At 41.2% G+C, this 22,258-nt stretch overlaps 1 protein-coding gene across 1 annotated transcript in view; it reads right to left on the reverse strand.

Annotated features, from left to right (window-relative positions):
• col18a1b (collagen type XVIII alpha 1 chain b) overlaps window positions 1-20,936 on the reverse strand; it is a 51,411-nt gene extending 30,475 nt beyond the window's left edge. The window contains exons 1-4 of the mRNA XM_089133931.1: window positions 20,705-20,936; window positions 10,175-10,716; window positions 6,264-6,347; window positions 4,218-4,274 (exon numbers count right to left, since the gene is read on the reverse strand). Of these exons, the coding sequence (XP_088990057.1) occupies window positions 4,218-4,274; window positions 6,264-6,347; window positions 10,175-10,594 (561 nt within the window). The 5' untranslated portion in view covers window positions 10,595-10,716; window positions 20,705-20,936. The remainder of the gene's footprint in view (window positions 1-4,217; window positions 4,275-6,263; window positions 6,348-10,174; window positions 10,717-20,704) is intronic.
• Window positions 20,937-22,258: the final 1,322 nt, after the last annotated feature.

Genomic DNA, 22,258 nt, shown 5'->3' on the forward strand with positions numbered 1-22,258 from the left:
TAAGCTCATTTGTATTATTATTACTGTTATTGTTATTATTATTATTATTAATATTAATAATAATTGTACATGCAGCTGCCACACACAAATCTAATTTAATTGCAATTACAATATTTTACAATTTTATTTATTATTATTTATTGCAAAACTGTGCAGCCCTTTTCTATGTCTCTATCCATGATATTGATCCACAATAGAAGGATGATTGCATGAGGGATGGATGTATGGATATCTGTCCATACAGATGCACAAACAATATCAAACTATACAAATAAAATAGTCCTGAATTATGTGTGTTACACACAAGTGTTACAACTAACCCCTCTGTCTGTTACAGTTAACCCCGCATATGGGGTAAGTTGTAACATTTGCACTTCTGTCACTTTCAGTCCAACTGTACGAAAATGATAGGTCCTAGAAAAAAACTTTAAGTGTTCATTTGTAGCAGAGATGTGTATGTTGCTTGTGGAATTTTTTTTTATTAATCTAACCTAATTATTTTTTAATGAATTGAGCCAAAACCAAGCGTTAGGTTGTGCCCCGCTCTCCCCTATGTACACACGGTTAAATGTCCAAGTGAAATGAAGCAAAATGTAGATCTACATCTGGGGAGCGATATTTTTTTTTCCTAGGATGGTAAGGGAAGACTCATAAATGCTATTAACCCCACTGTCCTCATCAGAGTCAACAATGCTTTCATCATGGAAACTCTTACATGCCGAACACCATATATGTTATGAATCTTACACTAAACCCATCTTCATCACAGTGTAAATGATGGCAATGGAAAAATGTGTATAGCCTAATGCAACTTGTTTTTAGCTTTGCCTTAGGCTATACAGTAGATGACTAGCTCATTATCGAATCAATAAATATATATTTAAAACTTTACCAATAGCTTGATGCTTGATAGTGAGTACTAAAATACATCTTATTTGTTTATCTTCATAATGATTAAGTTAGATTTTTTGTTACATGTGATTCTGACATGATGTCAGTCACTACATGCACTGCGCTCCTTCCTCTCTGCTCGTCTCAGGTAAATAATGTGTCTTCAGCTCAGCTGTCGGAGTGTGTCAGAGTTCATGTGTTTTGGGGGGCGTGGCTTTGTAAGGAGCCCAGAAGGGAGGGGGTGAATTGAATGGAAATAATGAGCTGTCTTTAAAACAGTCGTGAGAGGTCTACAGACACTCTTTTATACTTTCTTTTTCAGAGTACTTATATTTTAATTAGGCATTGATATATACCGAAAGTTTAAACAAATTTGGAAAAAAGTTTTTTTTTTAAATAAAATTCCAGCCTACAATACCTTTAAGTGTGAAAGGGTTAATTATTCATAATAAATGATGCTGGCTTATCTTTTGTTGACTGTGTGCATTCTAATTTCCTGACGTGGCTAATTTCCTGAATAATTTCCAAGTCACATGGAAAATACAGTTGTTTAAATTTAAAGCAAGGGGCGTGGTTATATTCGATGTTGTCGAGCAAATATCTGAACGTGTGATATTATCAGCTAAAATGTGAATTATCATTAATATTCAATAATGGACATAAGAAAGTATATGCAGTGTATTTCAGACACTATAAAGGACACTGAAAGTGTGATTAAGAGTACAGATGATGAAGATGAAGGCCATCAAAATGCAGCTGCATTTTTTGATGAGCACCAATACTCAGCAGCACCCAGCACAAGCGTCGACCTGGACAACCAGGACCAAGCGGCAGCCCCGTCTCAACCCCAACCTCCTCCGCTGCTGCTGCCTAATGACCTCGGGACAGACAGCCCAGTCCAGGTCTGCCTGCAGTTGTACCCAGGTCGTATGTTCAATGGCAGGAAAGTTCTTTCAGCAGTGGTTGGTTTAAAGGAAGGGAATGTCTTGAATATTCAAGTTCCGATTCAGCCTTTTGTTTTCCAATGTAGAAAGTTAAGTTTTGGCCCTAATGCTGACAAGGCCTTCACGGTAAGTGGCTATTCTAACTGGAGACATGCAATGGATTCTTCAAAGGGGTTTTCCAGGCAGGCGCATGAAATAGAGCACTTAAAATGCATGGCGCTGTGGAAGGAAAAGGAATCACGCAGCACAGCAGGAACAGAGGTGTCAACTCTGGTTAATTCGAGACAGCTAGATAGAAATTGCAAGTATTTTTCTGCAATTGTTGACATAATTGTGTTTCTTGTTTCAAACACGCTGCCTTTAAGGGGTTCTTTGGATGCTTTTGACACAATGGGAGAGGGGGGCAGTGGCCTTTTTTTTGTCCATGATGGATTATACTCTCTGAAAAGACACTGAACTTCCTGAAGTGTATCGCATTACACCTGCCAATGCCAGATCACACATCACATGACATTCAAAATGAAATTATTGGGCTTAGTAGTGAACTTTTAACTGAGGAAAATGTTAAAGACATAGGAAATTCATGGTACACGTTAAAGGGTTAGTTCACCCAAAAATGAAAATTAAGTCATTAATTACTCACCCCCATGCTGTACCAATCCCGTAAGACCTTCGTTCATCTTCGGAACACAAATAAAGATATTTTTGATTGAATCTGAGGGCTGGATCAGTCCTACATAGACAGCCTGAGGGACTGCCTCTTGACGGCCCAGAAAGTCATTAAAAGAAAAGGTTTAAATATTCCATGTGCCTACAGTGGCTCAACTATAACTTTATCAAGCGACGAGACTACTTTTTGTGCGAAAAAAAACGTAAATAACCACTTTATTCGACTTTCCATTACTTCCTTATGGGCGCATGCGCGAGAACTGAGATGAGACCGTTCTTCTTCGACTACTTTTTGTTACCGGCTGCTCACCGCTTAGGAGTTTTACCGCCCCCTACCGTATAAGATGACATACTGCTTGTAAACAGAACGTTTTGCGCCTCCGGCTATATCAGTACGTCATCTTATATGGTAGGGGGCGGTAAAACTCCTAAGCGGTGAGCAGCCGGTAACAAAAAGTAGTCGAAGAAGAACGGTCTCGTCTCAGTTCTCGCGCATGCGCCCATAAGGAAGTAATGGAAAGTCAAATAAAGTGGTTATTTACGTTTTTTTTCGCACAAAAAGTAGTCTCGTCGCTTGATAAAGTTATAGTTGAGCCACTGTAGGCACATGGAATATTTAAACCTTTTCTTTTAATGACTTTCTGGGCCGTCAAGAGGCAGTCCCTCAGGCTGTCTATGTAGGACTGATCCAGCCCTCAGATTCAATCAAAAATATCTTTATTTGTGTTCCGAAGATGAACGAAGGTCTTACGGGGTTGGTACAGCATGGGGGTGAGTAATTAATGACTTAATTTTCATTTTTGGGTGAACTAACCCTTTAACGTGTACCATGAATTTCCTATGTCTTTAACATTTTCCTCAGTTAAAAGAACGTGATCTAACTGCAAAATTAAAAGAGAATGGCATGAAAGGTTACTAAGGAGATTCAGTGCCAAATCAAGGAGAATGCAGCTCTTCTAAATGGGTATAGGACATGATCTATCATCATTACACTGTTTAAACTTTTCTAGTCTCTAGTTACCTGTGCAGTTGCATATGGAGTGTTTTAGGGAGCGCTGTATTTAAAAATCTGTCATTCCAAAGTGAGATCTCAGTGTGCATTATTCATTGATGGTAAAATAAAGTTAAGCCCCCTTAACAATTTCACATGCCCCCTCGGACATTTCATCCTGCAGCCGGGCCTGGTATTGATGGACTATGAAGCCTTATTTGTGTATATCACATCAGGGAGCTTGTGTTTTACTTTCAAATTGGTGATCACGAATACTCTGTGTATAGGGAGCAGCAATGCTGAGCGTGCATTTTACAAGATAAGACATTTATCAGAGGTTTAGTCTATGTTGCGCAACGAATCCTCCACCATCGTCATGCGAACAGTGAATTGTGATTCGTGCTGCACTGATTGCAACGGCAACTCGTACTGGATGAGCAGAGCAGACTTTTATATTTGTTTATAATGGTATTTACTTTTTATATAAACAGCAAAACAATAGTTTAGGCGAATGTGAGTGTAGCGGTGGAATATTCTATTGTAATTTCACCTTTACGCTCAGTCATGGCGATATTGCGAGACAGTTGTTCACTCAACGGGAAATCTCGTCATATTTTAGTCTCACGAGATCTCATCACACCCCTATAAAGTACTAGAGGGGTTTGCCAGAACACTGTATTTTTGTCAGATAAATACATTAAGTAATATACAAAAATACCTACTAAATTATGTTTTACATCCATTATGTCCTCTATTCCACTTCCGTTGTCTCCAGAACCCTACAAATAATGAAAAACGGACATTACCACCATTTTACCACAAACATTACCAGATAGTTAGTAAGCCTTAAAGATTTCCATACATTGTCAGTGCCAAATAAGTCAGTCCTGTCTGTGAACTATACGAATCACCTCACGAATCGACTATTGTTATTCACTTTATGTTGGAACTAACCAATTATCCATCGGGTGCCTTCAACTAGTACAAAATGCTGCTGCCAGACTGTTGACGGGTAATCGTAAGTTCGATCATAACACTCCGATCTTAAAGGGATAGTTCACTTTGAAATTAATTTTTGAAATGTTTTAGCTTACCTCAAGGGCATCCAAGATGTAGGTGTCTTTGTTTCCACAGTATTTTCAATTTTGACATTTTTTGGTCAAACCGTTGTTGTCTGTCAGTCAGATAATGCAGCCCACCTCAAAGAGCATCCACAGAGAAGTCAAAATTAAACATGATTTAATGACTCGTAAATGTAAGTACACATTGATGGCCTAAGACACGAAACGAGCGGTTTGTGTGAGAAAACGAACAGTATTTATATAGTTTTTACCTCTTGTCAGTTGGACATTTGATTCAGATCAGTTCGACGGCTGTTAACAAGAGGTAAAAACTATAAATACCGTTCGTTGTCTAACACAAACTGCTCGTTTCGTGTCTTAAGCCATCAATGTGTACTTACACAAGTCATTAAATCATGTTTAATTTTCACTTCTCTGTGCATGCTCATTGAGGTGGGCTCCATAGACCTGCATTATATGACTGACAGACAACAACGGTTTGACTAAAAAATGTCAAAATTGAAAATGCTGTGGAAACAAAGACACCTACATCCTGGATGCCCTTGAGGTAAGCTAAAACATATCAAAAAATGTATTTCAAAGTGAACTATCCCATTAACTTCCCTAAACTGGATACCAGTCAAACAAAGAATTGAGTTTAAATTTTTTGTTTTTTGTTTTTAAATCATTACATGGCCTAGCACCAGGGTAATAATCTGACTTAATACACTTCCATAACCCACCTAGATCACTTATGTCTAGTAACCTTGGATTACTCGGAGTGCGTAGATCACGACTGAAACATCGAGGTGACCGAGCCTTTGCAGTTGCAGGCCCCAAATTATGGAATAGCCTACCACTATCAATTAGAACAGTCACGTCATTTGCCACCTTTAAATCTAAGATCAAAAAAACACTTTCTTAATGTGGATCCTTAATGTACTCTCTTATACCTTCAATGGGCTTTATGCCCAGCTGCACTACTTTCTGAACTTCAGCCAGCTCCTTGTTTCCTGTCTGCCATTATTGGCCAAATTGATTAATTCAGGTGTACCTGACCTCAGTAGTCATGGCAACAATAATCAGACACACCTGAATTAATCAATTTGGCCAATAATGGCAGACAGGAAACAAGGAGCTGGCTGAAGTTCAGGAAGTAGTGCAGCTGGGCATAAAGTCAATTATATTAACTGTTCTATTCTTTTTCTATGTTTGTAATTGTATCTATTGCTCGTGCTATTTTATTATGTTGTATTATCTTCGATCTGATTACTCTGTCCTGTTCAGCACTTTGGTCAACCATGGGTTGTTTTTAAATGTGCTTTAGAAAGAAAGAAAGAAAGAAAGAAAGAAAGAAAGAAAGAAAGAAAGAAAGAAAGAAAGAAAGAAAGAAAGAAAGAAAGAAAGAAAGAAAGAAAGAAAGAAAGAAAGAAAGAAAGAAAGAAAGAAAGAAAGAAAGAAAGAAAGAAAGAAAGAAAGAAAGAAAGAAAGAAAGAAAGAAAGAAAGAAAGAAAGAAAGAAAGAAAGAAAGAAAGAAAGAAAGAAAGAAAGAAAGAAAGAAAGAAAGAAAGAAAGAAAGAAAGAAAGAAAGAAAGAAAGAAAGAAAGAAAGAAACTATAAGCAATAAATTCCTTGCAAAAAATAAAATAAACATACAAACTTGAAAAAGATGTAAGAATGACAGTGTCAAGTTTATATGCAGCTTACATCATTGTCATCGTCATCGGCATCATCACATTGACGCTCTGCAGCCCGTGGGTTTCCAACCACTCTTAACTCTGAGATCATGCCCTAAACATAAAAAAAGACAGGTAACACCAACATCAGCCAACATATCAGTTGTGATTGTGAATCTAAGTGTATTTCTGGAAGGATGGGAAAAAAATAGCTATTACGTCTCGATTACATATGGTAACCCTCGTTCCCTAAAGTCATGACTGACCAATAGGAATCTCGCTAGAGAGCCAATTTACTTTGAGTGAATCTAAAACAAGCCAATGCACATTGGCATGCAAACATTTACATCAGCTGCGCGGCCTCGTCAGCGCGGGTATATAATGAGAAGCTGTGGTGATTGCACTTCAGTTCTGAGGAGCCAAACTTGGGAAGCTGGCCCCCCGGTGGGTGGCAGTAGATGTGGCAACTGGACCTATCTCTCCATTCCCTCCCTCGTTGAACGAGGGTTAACATATGTAACCGAGACGTTCCCTATCAGTCAGTCACTACAACGTAGGTCATGACTAACCAATAGGAATCCCTACCAAAGCGCCACAGTTGCTGCACCCCATCCAGCGCCCTATGCAAGCCTCTGCACCTTCTTGCCTGGAAAGACGATAGGAGGAGGGCTTACACATGGAGTGTCTGACACTGCTGTTCCTCTATAACCCATACAGTGAGACTTTGGATAACACTGGGAAAGCGTGACCTTTTATGTGGGAGGGGAACGTTGCGGAACCCACTTTCTTCAAAGAGTTAAGTGGAAATACATATGGACTAACCCGAAGGCTGTACTGCATATGAAATAATGGGTGACTTAGACCAAGGGAAAGACACAGGCTTCCGTCTTAGGAGCTACTGTGGAAAATATACACATATGGGTTCCCCGAAGGGTGGACCCAGCCCGGGTCCGGCTCTCAGGGATTTAGCGGACAGGGGCCTGGCTCCGGACGCTCCACCATGTCCGGGCCGAGGGGTGTTGGAGGACTCAACATGTTTTTTCACTCTGGAGCAATAGGGTTGCACAGAAGGGTGCAGCAAGCTGACAGAGCGGGCCTCTCAGTGCTTCTACCCGTTTAGGGTGAGAACACGGACCGGCTCTACACGTAGGTTATAGTATCTAGTTAGGTGTCGCCCATCCCGCAGCTCTACAGATATCTCTTAGCGAGGCACTACGAGCCAGTGCCAAAGAGGATGCAACGCCTCTCGTAGAGTGTGCATGCAACCTGAGCGGGCAGGGCACGCCTTGAGCTTGGTAAACCAAGGCGATGGCATCCACTATCCAATGGGCCATCCTCTGCTTGGAGACAGCTTTTCCCTTCTGCTGGCCTCCGTAACAGACAAACAGCTGGTCTGAGGTCCTGATGCTTTGAGTTCTGTCCACGTACATATGCAGAGCACGAACGGGACAGAGCAGAGCCTGGGCTGGGTCTGCCTCCTCTAAGGGCAGCGCTCTCAGGTTCACTACCTGATCTCTGAAGGGAGTGGTAGGAACCTTGGGCACATAGCCAGGCCGGGGTCTAAATCCCACATGGTTGTCACCAAGCCCAAAATCTAGGCACTGATCTCTGAAGGGAGTGGTAGGAACCTTGGGCACATAGCCAAGCCGGGGTCTTAATCCCACATGGTTGTCACCTGGCCCGAACACTAGGCACGATTCATCGACCGGAAATGTGTGCAGGTCTCCTACCCTCTTGACAGAGGCCAATGCAACCAGTAGCAAAGTCTTCATGGAAAGAAGCTTTAAGCCTACTGATTGCAGAGGCTCAAAGGGGACATCCTGAAGTGCTCGGAGCACCAGGGAAAGATCCCAAGAGGGTTAGGAGGGGGGTCAAGGAGGAATTAATCATCTCATCCCCCTAAGATACCTGACGACCAGGTCGTGCTTTCCAACTGTTTTGCCATCTATGTGGTCGTGATAAGCTGAAATAGAAGCAGCATGAACTTTGAGGGTGGAGGGAGACAGTCTTCGCTCCAACCCTTGCTGCAAGAAGGAAAGCACAGACCCCATCAAACATCTTCGGGGGTCTTCTCGGCGAGAAGAACACCACTCGACGAACAAGTTCCAGTTCAGCTAGACGTAGACACGTCTCGTGGACGGCGCCCGTGCTGAAGTGATGGTGTTAAGTACCGTCCAGGGACCAGACAGGGAGTTTCCAGAGGTCTGGACATGGGTGGCATAGGGTGCCCTGTCTCTGAGTCAGAAGATCCTTCATCAGAGGAATGGGCCAGGAAGGGACTGTCACAAGGAGCATGAGTTCTGGGAACCAGGTCCAAGTGGGCCAGTAGGGAGCAACCAGAACGACCTGCTCCTTGTCCTCCCTGACTTTTCACAGTGTTTGCACAAGTAGGCTCACTGGCGAAATGCATATTTGCGAAGGCACCAGGGTCAGCTGTGTGCCAGTAAACCCGTGCCGAGGGTTCCCTCAGTCAGGGAGTAAAATAGCTGGCAGTGGGAGGTCTCTGAGGAGGCAAACCGGTCTACCTGAGCCTCCCCGAACTCTCTCCAGATCAGCTGAACCACCTGGGGGTGCAGTCGCCATTCTCCCGGAAGCACAGCTCGTGATTGCTCATCGGCCACACGGTTGAGCACACTATGGATATACATGGCTCAAAGCGATCTCAAATGCTTCTGACTCCAGAGGAGGAGATGGCGGGCAAGTTGGGACATGCGACGGGAGCGTAGACCACCTTGCCAGTTGATGTATGCAATGGTCGCAGTGTTGTCTGTGCGGACTAGCACATCCCTGCCCTGCAGCGGCCTTTTCAAGCGGCGCAGAGCGAGATGTACTGCCAGCAACTCGAGGCAATTGATGTGCCAATGCAGATGAGGGCCCGTCCACACTCCTGATACTGCATGCCCGTTGGACGTAGCTCCCCAGCTGGTGGCATAGGCATCTGTGAACACCACAGCATGCCTGGATACCTGTTCCAAGGGGACTCCTGTCCGAAGGAACGAGGGATCTGACCACGGGCTGAAGGTCACACGGCAGGCCGCAACCCTCGCAAGAGGATTGGAATGGGGCGCCAGCACAGGGACTCCGCCCCTTTGCAGGAACTCGACCAACTCTCGACTGCAGCTCCAAGATGGTTATCTTCCCACAATGGGTGCATGACTCATCCACGAACGCTGATTGTGCGTGTTCAAGGCCCAGACACATAACACAGCATTCGAGACCATCCTGCGATCCCAGGTAATGACCGCATCCAGAAACACACAGATAGAACGTCATCTTTAAAAAGACGCGAACTATCCATGTAGACTACTCTCACTGGTACTGAGGCACGTATTGGAACTGTTGCAACGACTACAAACTGGAATGTGCACCTGTGTGTGTGCCGACTCTCTCTCACTGCACTCTTACCAGCTGTTAAAACAGCTTTTGTTTTTGCTTTGAAGAGAGAGAGAAAGTGAAACTGCTCGCGCTGCCTGTGCCGTCACGCCCGCACCGATCAGAGAGGTCCAAATGGTCTTGTTTTTAAGAAAACACAGAGGCATCGAAGTTTAGGCTCCGAAGCAAAAAGCTGAAGTGCAATCACAACAGCTGCTCATTATATACCTGCACTGACGAGGCCGCGCAGCTGATGCAAATGATTGCACGCCAATGTGGCTTGTTTTAGATTCACTCGAAATTGGCTCTCTAGTGAGATTCCTATTGGTCTGTCATGATCTATGGTGTAGTTACTGACCGATAGGGAACATATGTTGACCAAAGAGTAGCTAGATCATATTTGTCTGGGACGATTAATAATTTAACAGAAAGACAAACAGACAGAGACAGATGGAAAGGATACAAAGGGTCCAGGTCAACATTCCTTGTTGTCCACACCCCTGAGAATGACCCTTTGTGTATTTGAGAAAAATGACAAATATAGCACAGTCAATGATACACAGGACATACTTGATATTTGTCTGGGTCATCAGTTCCGCTTTGTCCAACAAAGATCCTGGAGTTTGTCTCTAGCTCCAAGTCATCAGGAGAGCGCTCAAACTTTACCACCTTGGGCTCAGTATCACAATCCTCATAGAAAGACACTTGGTCCATATTAACTGCCAGAGAGAAGCGACTCCACACTTGAGGCTGGTGTGCCACCTCAAAGCTGGCCACCTCTTGAGATCTATCTGAATCAGGCTCTGTGTAATAAAAAATAACTTTCCTTTTACCATCCTCCACAGCTGAGAGCTTGACCCCCACGTACATGATATTTTGATTGGAGTCTGTGATGGAGAAGAGGACCCCAGCATCATCAGAGGTGGGCTTCAAGTGGAACACAAGAGAGAAGTCTCGGTAGAAATGAGTGGGAAAGTGGGCAAGTGCCATCTGCCCCGTTTTGGTATCCTTTGTAAAGAGGTAAGCGATTTGTCTATTTGGACCTGGAGCCTGGGTGATGTCTTCAGGCGGAGGGCTTCCAATAAGTTGCAGCAGGGAGACTCCACTCTCTTCTATGGTACAAAAAATATTGTGAATTAGTACAGTGACTTTTAATACAGTAAAACGAAACCCAGCTTCTGAATGCATTTTAAATTAATGTGATGTTCGGTGATGGTCAGTAAAATATTAAAAATAGATGCCTAATGTAAAATGTCAATTCAAATGTCAAAATGTCAATAAGATCAAATGTCTAATTTTAATTTAATAACTGAAATGTACTATTTAAATATTCAAAATAGATGCCTCCATCTACAGTCAGTTCCTAATGGTGCATATATAACATTTTAGAAAAAGAGCCATTTAATCTTTGCAATACATGTGAAGTGAAATTGCACCTTTCCAGAAAGTCAACCAGTGCAATGTCATGAATCAACAAGCTACATAATCTGGGGACTAAAAAAATTGTTACTGGTATTGTCATGTCTACAGAACCTAGGGGAAAACAGTGAGACGAAGTGGAATAATACTTCACAATGTACATTACTGTTGGCCCTGAGAGAATTAGACTAAACATGGTGTTCAGATTATGTGAAATTTTTGATTTGTCAGGGCTCATGATTGTGAGATGACATATATTTTAGCATAATAGTTCTAAGTCTTTATTACAAATATTACAAAGTGCACTTTTTAAAATATGTTATGAAAATGTACTTTTTTACGTATACTTAAGTGGCCTTTTATTTAATTGATATTATATTATCTGCAAGCACTGTGTAGTTTTTAAAAGAAATAAATAAGATACTTATATGTGCACATTCAATTCAGTTAAGCACACTTTAACAAGGGCATAATAAATAAAATAAACACCCCTGCATGATCTTGGTTTTATTTCTTTATATTTCGCTCTTAAATTCAGATATTAATTCATTATCATTTCAACTACAGCTGTCAGCCAATACCAATAACATGTTACTGTGCATGTAAAACACAATTCTAGAGGTATACTTTAGAGCAACATTATACACAAAAATGTTGCTTTATCTGCAAAAAACAAAAATAAAATAAAAACACTCTTTGTACCTATTTTTGTCCTGTTTCCAGTCCAAATATATTAAAAAAATCTGAAATCTAGATCCATTTACTAGACAATTAAATAAATAGCATTAGATATTATGCCTTGTTTTCTAAGGGAAATTAGGGAGTTTCTAAGGGAGTTTTTGATAAAAAAAAAAAAAAAATCTTTTAAGCATTTTTTGCAGTGTAATGAAAAATCGACAGTCATATTTGAGCTGAGCCTATAGCTAAAAGTTCTGACCGTGGGAACGGCATGTCCAAATCTAGGTTCATGTTTTAATGGCAATGGAAGCTTAGTGACTTTTCCCCATACACCATGATTCTCATTAGAAACGGCTGTCCATTCGCTCACACACTTAGCCAACATTCATTTCATTGCTGAGTTGTGCTGTCACCATGTTTCAAAACACTTACACAGGGGATTCTGTGAGTATAGTTTGCCCATTTTTTAAGTCCAGATGTGTCCACTCACTCCTGCATCCTACTTCACAACATCAACTCTCAAACACAATGTCCTTGTAGTCCAGACTTCAAATTACCATGTGACTGAGAGTCATGTTGTGTCATTTGAAAACCATTTCCCTTGAAGCCATAACACAAAACATTGTAATGGCAGTATGTGACATAACCACCTTATTCAGGGGTTCTCAACCTTTTTAGGACCAGGGACCCCATAGAGGGAAGAAAATTTCCATCACAATTACAACAGTGAATTATAATCCAAAGATAATGTGGGTGATAATAATGAGCACAATTCTTGTTTAGTTGCATAAGAAAAAAAAAATCTGTCAGTGGTAAAGAACACAAGATGTTAAGTGGAATATCCTTGCAGCACTACAGTAGAGTTAATAGGCAATAATTTATTATACACACCGCTAAAAAATACAGAGGTCGAGACCCCAGTGACCTCATAGCTGGCTACAGCATGCTTACAGTACGTTCCTAACCAGGCTTGACTTACTACAGGTGAATAATGCAAAATATCACCTGTAGTAAGTCACCAAAAACTCTTTATAAAAATAAAAATATGACCGAAACTCAACCAAAGGAGCTCCACCATCTCGGGGGTGGAGTTTCCATTCCCCCGGCCTCGGCCCCTGCTTCGACAGGGAGTCGACTACCACATTCAAATACCCAGGAAGATATATTGCTCTCAGTGATAGTAACTTCCCTTGGGACCACAGGAGGACCTGACAGGCCAACTTGTAAAGCCAGTGTGACTGCAGGCCCCCCTGATGATTTATATAAGAGACCACCGACGTGTTGTCTGACTGAACTAACACATGATGACCTCTCAGGTCTGCTAGGAAGTGTTTCAGAGCCTGAAACACTGCCACCATCTCTAGACAATTTATATGCCATGATAGATGATGGTCCTGCCACAGACCTTGGGCTGGACGACCACTTATGACCGCCCCCCACCCTATGAGGGAAGCATCCGTCGTTAGCGTTAAGTGATGACAGAGTCCCCAGCACAGGACCTTTGGATAGGAACCAAGTTTCTTTCCACAAGACCAGAGCAAGAAGGCAGCGCCGCGTGACTTTGATCAGTGGATTTTCCCTTGGGGAGAATCCCTTGGTCCAGAGCCACCACCGCAGCGGTCTCATGTACAACAGGCATAAGGTAGGTATAACGTTGGACACTGCTGCACTCAAACCCAACAGTTTCTGAGTTGCTTTACAGTGAGTTGCTGGCCTAGTTTTACTGTTTCAAGGCTGAAGAATCGAAGCGATGCGGATGACAGAATCCCAAATGACACCCAGAAAAGTGGTCTCATGAGAAGGAGATAAAACACTTTTCTTCGGGTTCAGCCTCAACCCCAACTTTCTGATATTTCGGATTTTTTTCTCGATGGCGAACCGCCATCTGCTCCGTCTGAGATAAAATCAACTAATCGTCGATGTAATTGAGAATGCGAATTCCCTGAAGCCTCAGAGGCACTAGTACTGCATCCGTGCATTTTCATGAAAGTACGGGATAGCTAGACCGGAAGAACCCTATTGGAATGCATCACCCCCGAAGGCAAACCTCAGGAAGTTCCTGTGTTGTGGAAGGATGGAAATGTGGAAGTAAGCGTCCTTTAGATCTATCGTGACAAACCAGCCCTCGGACCTGATTTGTGACATGCAGAGGCGGCGCTAGGGGTGGGCTAAGGGGGCTGGAGCCCCGAATGTTTTCAGTAAAGCCCCAAATGTTTTTATTACAATGCATTGTACGCATCATCACTGAGTTTCCATGCAAATTCAAATCATTTTTATTTGAATTTAATTAATTAAATGTATATCTCTCGACTTTCGCATGATCTAAGCATCCGTCAACACAAGATTCGCGTTGTCATTCAAAACCGACAAGAACTGCCAGAGACTAAAGGACTTTGGAACTGCCCACTCAGGCTAGTGCTTTTGACTGACATGTAAACTGGCCAACCATCGATGAGAAGTTCAGCGTCTTTATGATCCAGCCAATGTAATTAGATGTTTTGAGCCAGGTGGTTTGTTGATGTGTAAAGTATGAATGAGTAAAATGGATATATCAAAGTTCTTAAAAAAAAAGGAAGTAAAACACACCCAGCCATCATTAAAACAAGATACAACAGCTTCAGCAGGTATCTGTAACTTTTAAGCATAAATGGTAAATGGTAAATGGACTGCATTTATATAGCGCTTTCATAGACCTAATGGCCACCAAAGCGCTTTACATATTGCCTCACATTCACCCATTCACACACACATTCATACACCGACGGCGGTGTCAGCCATGCAAGGCGCCATCCAGCTCGTCGGGAGCAGCTGGGGTTAGGTGTCTTGCTCATGGACACCTCGACACTTGGTCAGGTGGAACCGAGGATTGAACCACCAACCCTTCGGTTTGTAGACAACCCACATGAACCACTAAGCCACTGCCGCCCCTACTGCATACTATTATATTTCAATTTTAAATAGTGTATGATTTATATTTTGATCGTCTAGCACAGTGTTTCCCAAACTTTTTTTTCTGGGGACCCACATTTTAAAGTCGAAAAATCTTTGTGACCCAATAACATAAGGCCTATTCATATATCACGAAGAGAATGTATGCATTAACAAAATATGTATGATCATTTTTAAGGTCAGTTAAGCTTCCAGTTAACTATTTAAAAGAGATACAGATATTTGACAAAGCACTTTTTTTTATTAACCTGTTGTTGACAATAAGCGAAATGCAGAGGTGAAATGAGAAATGAAGAGTTGAGCATCTCACTGTTTTCATATTCTCATCATTACAGTGTACACAATTTACTATAATAATTATTATAGGCTTAAATTAAAATATCCTGACAGTGAAACTTTGTAACCATGCATGGCTCACTACCACTGTATAAAAAAATGCCTAAACAGGTTAAAAAAACAAAAAAAAAACTATACACACAATTAATTATATATTCCTCTACCCCCCTAATAAATCTAATGCAATATAAATGACTATAACATAGTAATCAATATAAATATTCCACATTTATTGGGAATGTTAAGGCTGTTTCATCCGATTTAAAACTAGATAAAATCATTGAGAGATTTGTGGTTTGTAAGAGAGAGGAGTGTCCGATTGAAACGCTTTCTCACTAGATGTCACAACGCTGTTTAATAATACGCCTTATTCACGGCAGCGCCATCTTTGATTTTTAATGAGAATGAAAGCGAGGCTGTGAGGGATAGACTTGCATCTCTTCAATGGGCTGTATTGTTATATAATGTGTTTTCGGATTGTTCTGCTCATGAAACACTGGAAAAATATCTTTCCAAGAAATGCCAGTTGACAAAAAACTCCCGACAATGTAAGCTGTGGAAAATTGTAAGTAATCTAGCCGCTTTATTCAGCTTTTTACAGCGGATGCCATTGGAAACACAGTAAGTCTATCCCTCACAGCCTCACTTTCATACCTGTCATGGCGCTGCTCTGAATAAGGTCTATAGTGTCCGGGCTTTAGCTAAGCTTTGCGTTCCGTTATCCACTGGGATGTGCTGCCTAGTTCAAAGTAAACTAGTGAAACAACTGAAACCAGCGCTGTTTTGTTCTCTATTTGTTATCACTGACCGAGAAACCGCTTTAGGTGAACGAATCCGAATCGTTTCAGACCGTTATGCACGCGCATTTGGCCAATTCATGGAAAGGAAATAATCAAACCAACGAATAATTAATATCGCTGGTTACTGTCGACAGAAATACGGGACACACATAAGAACTGTATATGTCTATGGTGTTTCAAACTGTGCAGGGCGCGCACGCGCGACAGAGAGCGAGCGAACCCTTGCGCATGTGCAGTAAAAGTATAACTTGTGGGAAACCAGCGTTTTAAACCTTTTTTTGGGGCAAAGTCATCAAACTTTTTCAGCGATGTTTATCATACTTTACTGCTGTTTCTATACATGCAGTTTTTATGTCCCAGTGACCAGTGAAAGTGCAGTTCTGACTCTCTGCCCATTCATTTAGATTAACAAGAGCCTGGTCTTGTTAAGTCCGAAATAGCTGCCCAGAGGCGTTGCCAATATTGGCAGCCGAGTGGCATGACTTGCCTAAAAGGAGTTAGACTTTCTCTGATATAGCGCTCTAAAAATGCGCGCATTTCATGTGTGTGACGTATGTGTGTGACGAGTGTCTATACACCTTATTCAGAGCAGCGCCATGACAGGTATGAAAGTGAGGCTGTGAGGGATAGACTTACCGTGTTTCCAATGGCATCCGCTGTAAAAAGCTGAATAAAGCGGCTGGATTACTTACAATTTTCCACAGCTTACATTATCGGGATTTTTTTGTCAACTGACATTTCTTGGAAAGATATTTTTCCAGTGTTTCATGAGCAGAACAATCCGAAAACACATTAAATAACAGTACAGCCCATTGAAGAGATGCAAGTCTATCCCTCACAGCCTCGCTTTCATTCTCATTAAAAATCAAAGATGGCGCTGCCGTGAATAAGGCGTATGCGTGCTGCTGCACAAACTGCTAGACCAGTCATTCCCAAAGGCGGGGTCCCCCGGGACGCCCCCGGGAACGCCCCGTCACGTGGTGTGAATTTAGCCCGTGGGGGAAAACATTGCCTTGGCGCTCATTGAAATACATGGGACAATCATGCCGAAGAGTTGCTGTGTCGTTTTCTGTACCACCAATAAACTAACAAATTATAAATTGAAGTTCTACAGCCTTTCTTACATACATGCAGAACCGGATAGGAGGACAAAACGGCAAAATTAATCATATCTTATTAGATTACTGTGTGAGTAGAGGTCCCTGTGTGATATAGTAGTAGATGTTTAACTCGTATTAGGCAGTGGGCCAGATTTGTCTGACTTTACATCCCTTACGAAAAGAACTATAGTAATCCTATGGCTATAGTATTCTATAGTAGTGTATAATACTTCTGTGATGTTATACTCTATACTTCTAGGCTATGTCCCAAAATACTATAGTATTCATATAGGATTAACGTTACTATAATATTTGTCCTCAAATACTACAAGATTCCTTTAGTTGTTTTTCATAATGGATGTCTCATTCACATTAGCGTTATCAGCTGAAGGTTATCAGACTGCAGTCTGTGAGAATTCGGATAACTGTCAGCAAAGTCCCTCTGCAACTTCACAACTACTACTGATCACCGTTTTACAAAAGGATTAATAGTTTTGAGTGAAGCATACGTACAATTGGTAAGTGACATGGTTTTATGGACTTATAGTAACTTATACGCAAGTTGATTGAGTAGTAGGCTTGTGTTGCAGCTTCCGCGATGTCTGGAGATTCAACCAGATAACAATAGTCTGGAAACAACACCTCCAGCCATTTGGTTGGGTCATTGACCCAGTTTTTAATTAAATAAGGGCAATCATAACCTATTACAGTTAATTTTGCAATGTACCGCATAGCTGTCAACCCTCCCGTTTTTTTCCGGGTTTCTCACGTATTTTTACTCTTTTCCCGCTGTCTTCCCGTTTTAGTATTTTCCCGTAAAATATCCCGTATTTTTACTCTGATTGTGTGAGACGTACGAGCTCGGACTGATTCGGCTTGAAGTCGTTTATTCTCAGATGCGGCGCCGCGCGCGCTGGCCGGAGACACACTGGCTGTGTGGCGTGTCCGTTTTTATTTCGGCTCCCATGTTAACAGATTAGAGCTTGCACACTCCAGAAAACGCGTGCATGCTAGAAATAGAACTGACGGCTATTTTTTCACGCGACACGCAAGCGTGTTGAAAGCGTTTCCAGGCAAAAAAATAAAATAAATAAAAAATAGGAAACGATGTTTATTTTGTACTCGAATAGCCTACATTTTACATTTTGATGTTTGAAAGTCAAGGGTTTTACATAAATTCAGATATCAATGTAATTTAAACAAATAATAATTATAATAATCGATTTATATTGCCATTAGTTTTGCCTATATATAATTTAATGTCATATAACATATGAATAAAATATCTTTTCTTTTTTTTTTTTTTCATTTGTTTCTTATGCTCTTAACAATGATTTACACAAAGAAGAAGAAAAAACTTTGGGAAAAAAACGTTCTGGGCCTCAGGAGGATATAAAGATGGGATAGGCTACAATAACAACAGAGTGTGTCTTCTGAGTGACGGTCCACCACCAGGCTAAATATAGGCTCTTTAAAACTACATAAAATGTGTAAATGTAATTGAAATAAACAGACAGCCAACTTCCCTATTTTGTGGGTTTTGGAAGATGTGATAACAGTTGAAATTGTTGCCGTAAAGGCAAGAGCAACACACCGCTAATCCAAATGTAGATTTTTTTTTCTTTAAATGACACTAGTTTCTAGGCTAGTTATTAACTCTTTAGACTTTTAAGGATTAGTGCTTTATTTTTAAAGTTTGTGGGTAAGAATCGTGTAAAACAAAATCCCTTATTTTGGGGAAGGATTCCGGGAAAACTCCCTTATTTTCAATGTTCAATGTTGACAGCTACCGTGATGTACCGTTGCCGGTCGGCAGGCATAAATGACTCGCAATATGACATTTTTGTCATTCAAATACATAGGATGGTCGCGCTGCTTTCCCCCACGCCGACCACGCCCCCCAACTATGACGCGTTGCCGACTGTATCTATGAGGCACATGACAGACACATGCTGTGCCATGCAAGCAAGGCAATACCAGAAGCCACCAACTTTTTTGATTTACTGGAGAGCCTTTATTCATTTTTCAGTGCATCTCTAGTTAATCACCATAAGTTTACTGATGTTCAAAAACAGCTTGGACAACAATCATCTGAGCTGGTACAGCTGTCAACAACACGTTGGGCATGTCAGGTGAAGTCTGTGTGTGCTGTAATTGACAATTTCTGTGCCATTCTGCAATGTCTAGACAAAATTTTAACACCAATTGCTGTAGGCCTCAGGTCCAAACTCAGCAACTTTACATGCTGCTGATGTTTCATAGACTTTTATCCATCACTGGACGCCTCCACAAATTCCTGCAGGGGGAAACCGTAGACCTGGGGCAAGCAGTTCAATACAAAACAGCAGTCTACGACTCTCTCAAAGAACAACGCACAGTTCAGAGTGCTACAGAGTTATTTTCTTGTGTGAGGTTCTGCAGGTTTTAGACGGAAACAGAAGAGGCTTGATGATTATGTGGTGGAAACACCATGTAGGAAAACCTCAGAAATCAGTTCTTCACATGACCACATGTGTACATTGTACTACCCTTTGCCTTGACCGAATGATGCAAGAGATTGACAACTGTTTCTCAGGAGTAGGAGTAGAGCTTATGAAGGGCATTCAAGCCTGCCATCCAACCTCAGACAGCTTTCTTGATGAAGAATCTCTCAAGATTCTTGCAATACATTATAAAGTTGCAGTCAGAAGAGCTCCTGGTGGCAAAACAACTTCTTGAAAAGAAGGAAGGAGAAAGAAGAAATTCCTGACATTGTCAATGTGTTCAAGATGCTAAATGCTGACATGTTTCCCACACTGAAATCAGTATTTCAAGTGGCACTGACAATACCAGTTAGTAGCTGCAGCTGTGAACGTTCTTTTAGTGCCTTGCGTCTACAGCATACATGGTTAAGAAACACCATGGAACAAGACCGGCTGAACCACCTGGCAGTAATGTCCATTGAGAAGGAGAACTTGACTGCTGTGGACCATGACATGGTGATAGACAGATTTGCCCAAATGAAATCAAGACGATACAGTCTTAAACTACCACTATCAAAGCAATAAAGAACCCTGTTTAGACTGAAAATGGATTGAGGAAGGCAGATAAAACCACTTTTTCATTGCATTCATTAATTTTTTTTTTTCATCAAAAACACAATTGTTCATTACAAAAATTTTCGGACTACATGGACATATTATTGTAATGGAAAAAATTACTGTAATATCATATGGAAATTATTGTCAAATGTTAAAGGAAAACTCACCTCTCTCGTCTCAAATTGCTCTTGCGTGTGTAACGGTGGTCGCCGCCTTATCTCAAATAACTCTCTTAAAGAAAAATTCGGGCGCCAGACAAGGTAAAACCTGTCAAAATTTACATTAACCCAGGATAGCCAGAATGTAACCACCTGTTACACAATAAATTTATATATATATATATATATTTATAAAAAAAGAATACAAAGAATATTTATTCACAACAAATACTAATAACAAAATAGATTCTCAGAAGTTCCTGAGTCCAAGTTCCACAAACAGATTTAAATCCGTGCAGACCATAGACGGCGCAGACAACCTCGCGCGTCACTAATCCACGTTGGCAGATTCGTGTCCACATTCATTCACAAATTGTTCATAAAAAAAGGAAAAGAGAAAAAGAAAGTAAACAACTCATTCATTTCGTTGTAAATCCCCAACATCAAACAATAATTTTAACAGGCAACAACAATTTATGAGAAAAAACAAAAACAAAACTAAGCACACTGAATGTGCAAATGTGAAATGCGAGTGGGTGCGTGCGTGTGTGAATGGCGGCGTAAAGGTAAAGGTACTGACCACATTTGCAGGCAAGAAACAGTTTGGTGAGTATCGAGTGTCCTCTTCAACACTAGGATCAGCGGATAAAACAGCTCTGGCTTGTCGTTAAAACAGCTCAATGTTCGTTTGTCTGAGACTGCAACGACTTTCGCGCTGCACCAGACTTTAACCACAGGAAGCAACAGATCGACAAGCAGCCGTCTCTCCCCAACAATCCATCACGATTTCACTGCAACCTTCTCAATGCATAAACGGGTGACGCGCATTTTCCCAGGTACTACACACACCCTTATATTCAATTTCCTTCCTTGATTAGCGGTGATTGAGTGATTAACATACTCCACCCCTTTTGCGCAAACGTGAAAGTGAAAGTAAACAAAAAAAATAGTGACTCGTGGCACGTGGCTCTTCATTGCCACACGTGCGACGACACATTGAGCCCTATTTAAAGTCCCCGTGAAATCAAAATTGAACCTATTTACTTTGTTAGCGCATATTACTAGTCTTGTGGTGAACAATTAATCCGTGCAAGTGAATATATATTAAAAAAATGTTTTACCTTAGTAATCTTTAATCAAAATCTGAAAAGTTACTTCCGGTCTGGAACGGTTTCTTTTTCTGATGACGTAGGTTTCACAGTTTGGGTGGGGAAACGCTTAACCACTCCCCTCAAACCGTTAGTTTGCTATGAGCGAGAGATGGAGAGGAGGAGCGCTAGAGTAAAACCCTGCCCTCTGTTCAATATTCCGTTTCACTTGGAAATACGTCACACAGCACTGGAGAAAAATCGTTTGCAACTTCCGGTTCACGGGGACTTTAAATACAGGTACACGAGTAGTTTTACACGTTTTATTTTGTGTCACCATACTTGGTTGTGGAACTTTTCTTGTATCTATATTTAAATAGGGAAAAAGTGGAGGTGTTTGGTCGCTTCTAACTCCATCTCTGTTTGGATCCTATATAAACTAGGCTCAAAGTGTCGCCGCACACCAGAGCGATTTAGCGCACGCACTGAGATAAGAGGTGTGTATCAACTCGTCTTAATTAAGGGAATAACATGGTTTAATATGAAAAAATGGAGTGTTCCTTTAACTATTACACTGACTAATGATAACAAACACAATTTTACTGTAAAGCATTATAACAAACAGAAAATTAAAAGCAAATGAAAAAGCCAAATACATAAAGTAGAGAAGTGGGCACAGGAGAATAGTGTAAAAGGGAGAATGTATGGAGAAGATGTATGGAGAAGAGAAAATGAGGACATTAAAAACAATGGAACCAATAAGAGGAATGAAGACATTAGATTTAGGATGAGCGGTGTGGATAGAAGATGAGAAAAGGAGTGGAGAGAGGCAAGAAGAGCTGTCAGCAGCCCAAATCAAAAATAGCTGTTTGATGAGTACAAAAACAATTGAAAGAAAAGGAAAGCAGGCAACTAAACAGCAAAGCTATAATAAGACAAGACTTTATGAAGCAGCCACACCACAGGAATGATGCACAGATGTCAGTAGAGGGTAAGGTTTATCTGTAGTGCTAGACTGAATAAATTAAACCAGTTTACTATAATGC

The sequence above is a fragment of the Pimephales promelas genome, chromosome 8, assembly GCF_988280905.1.
Source record: "Pimephales promelas chromosome 8, fPimPro1.hap1.1, whole genome shotgun sequence".
Taxonomy (NCBI): domain Eukaryota; kingdom Metazoa; phylum Chordata; class Actinopteri; order Cypriniformes; family Leuciscidae; genus Pimephales; species Pimephales promelas.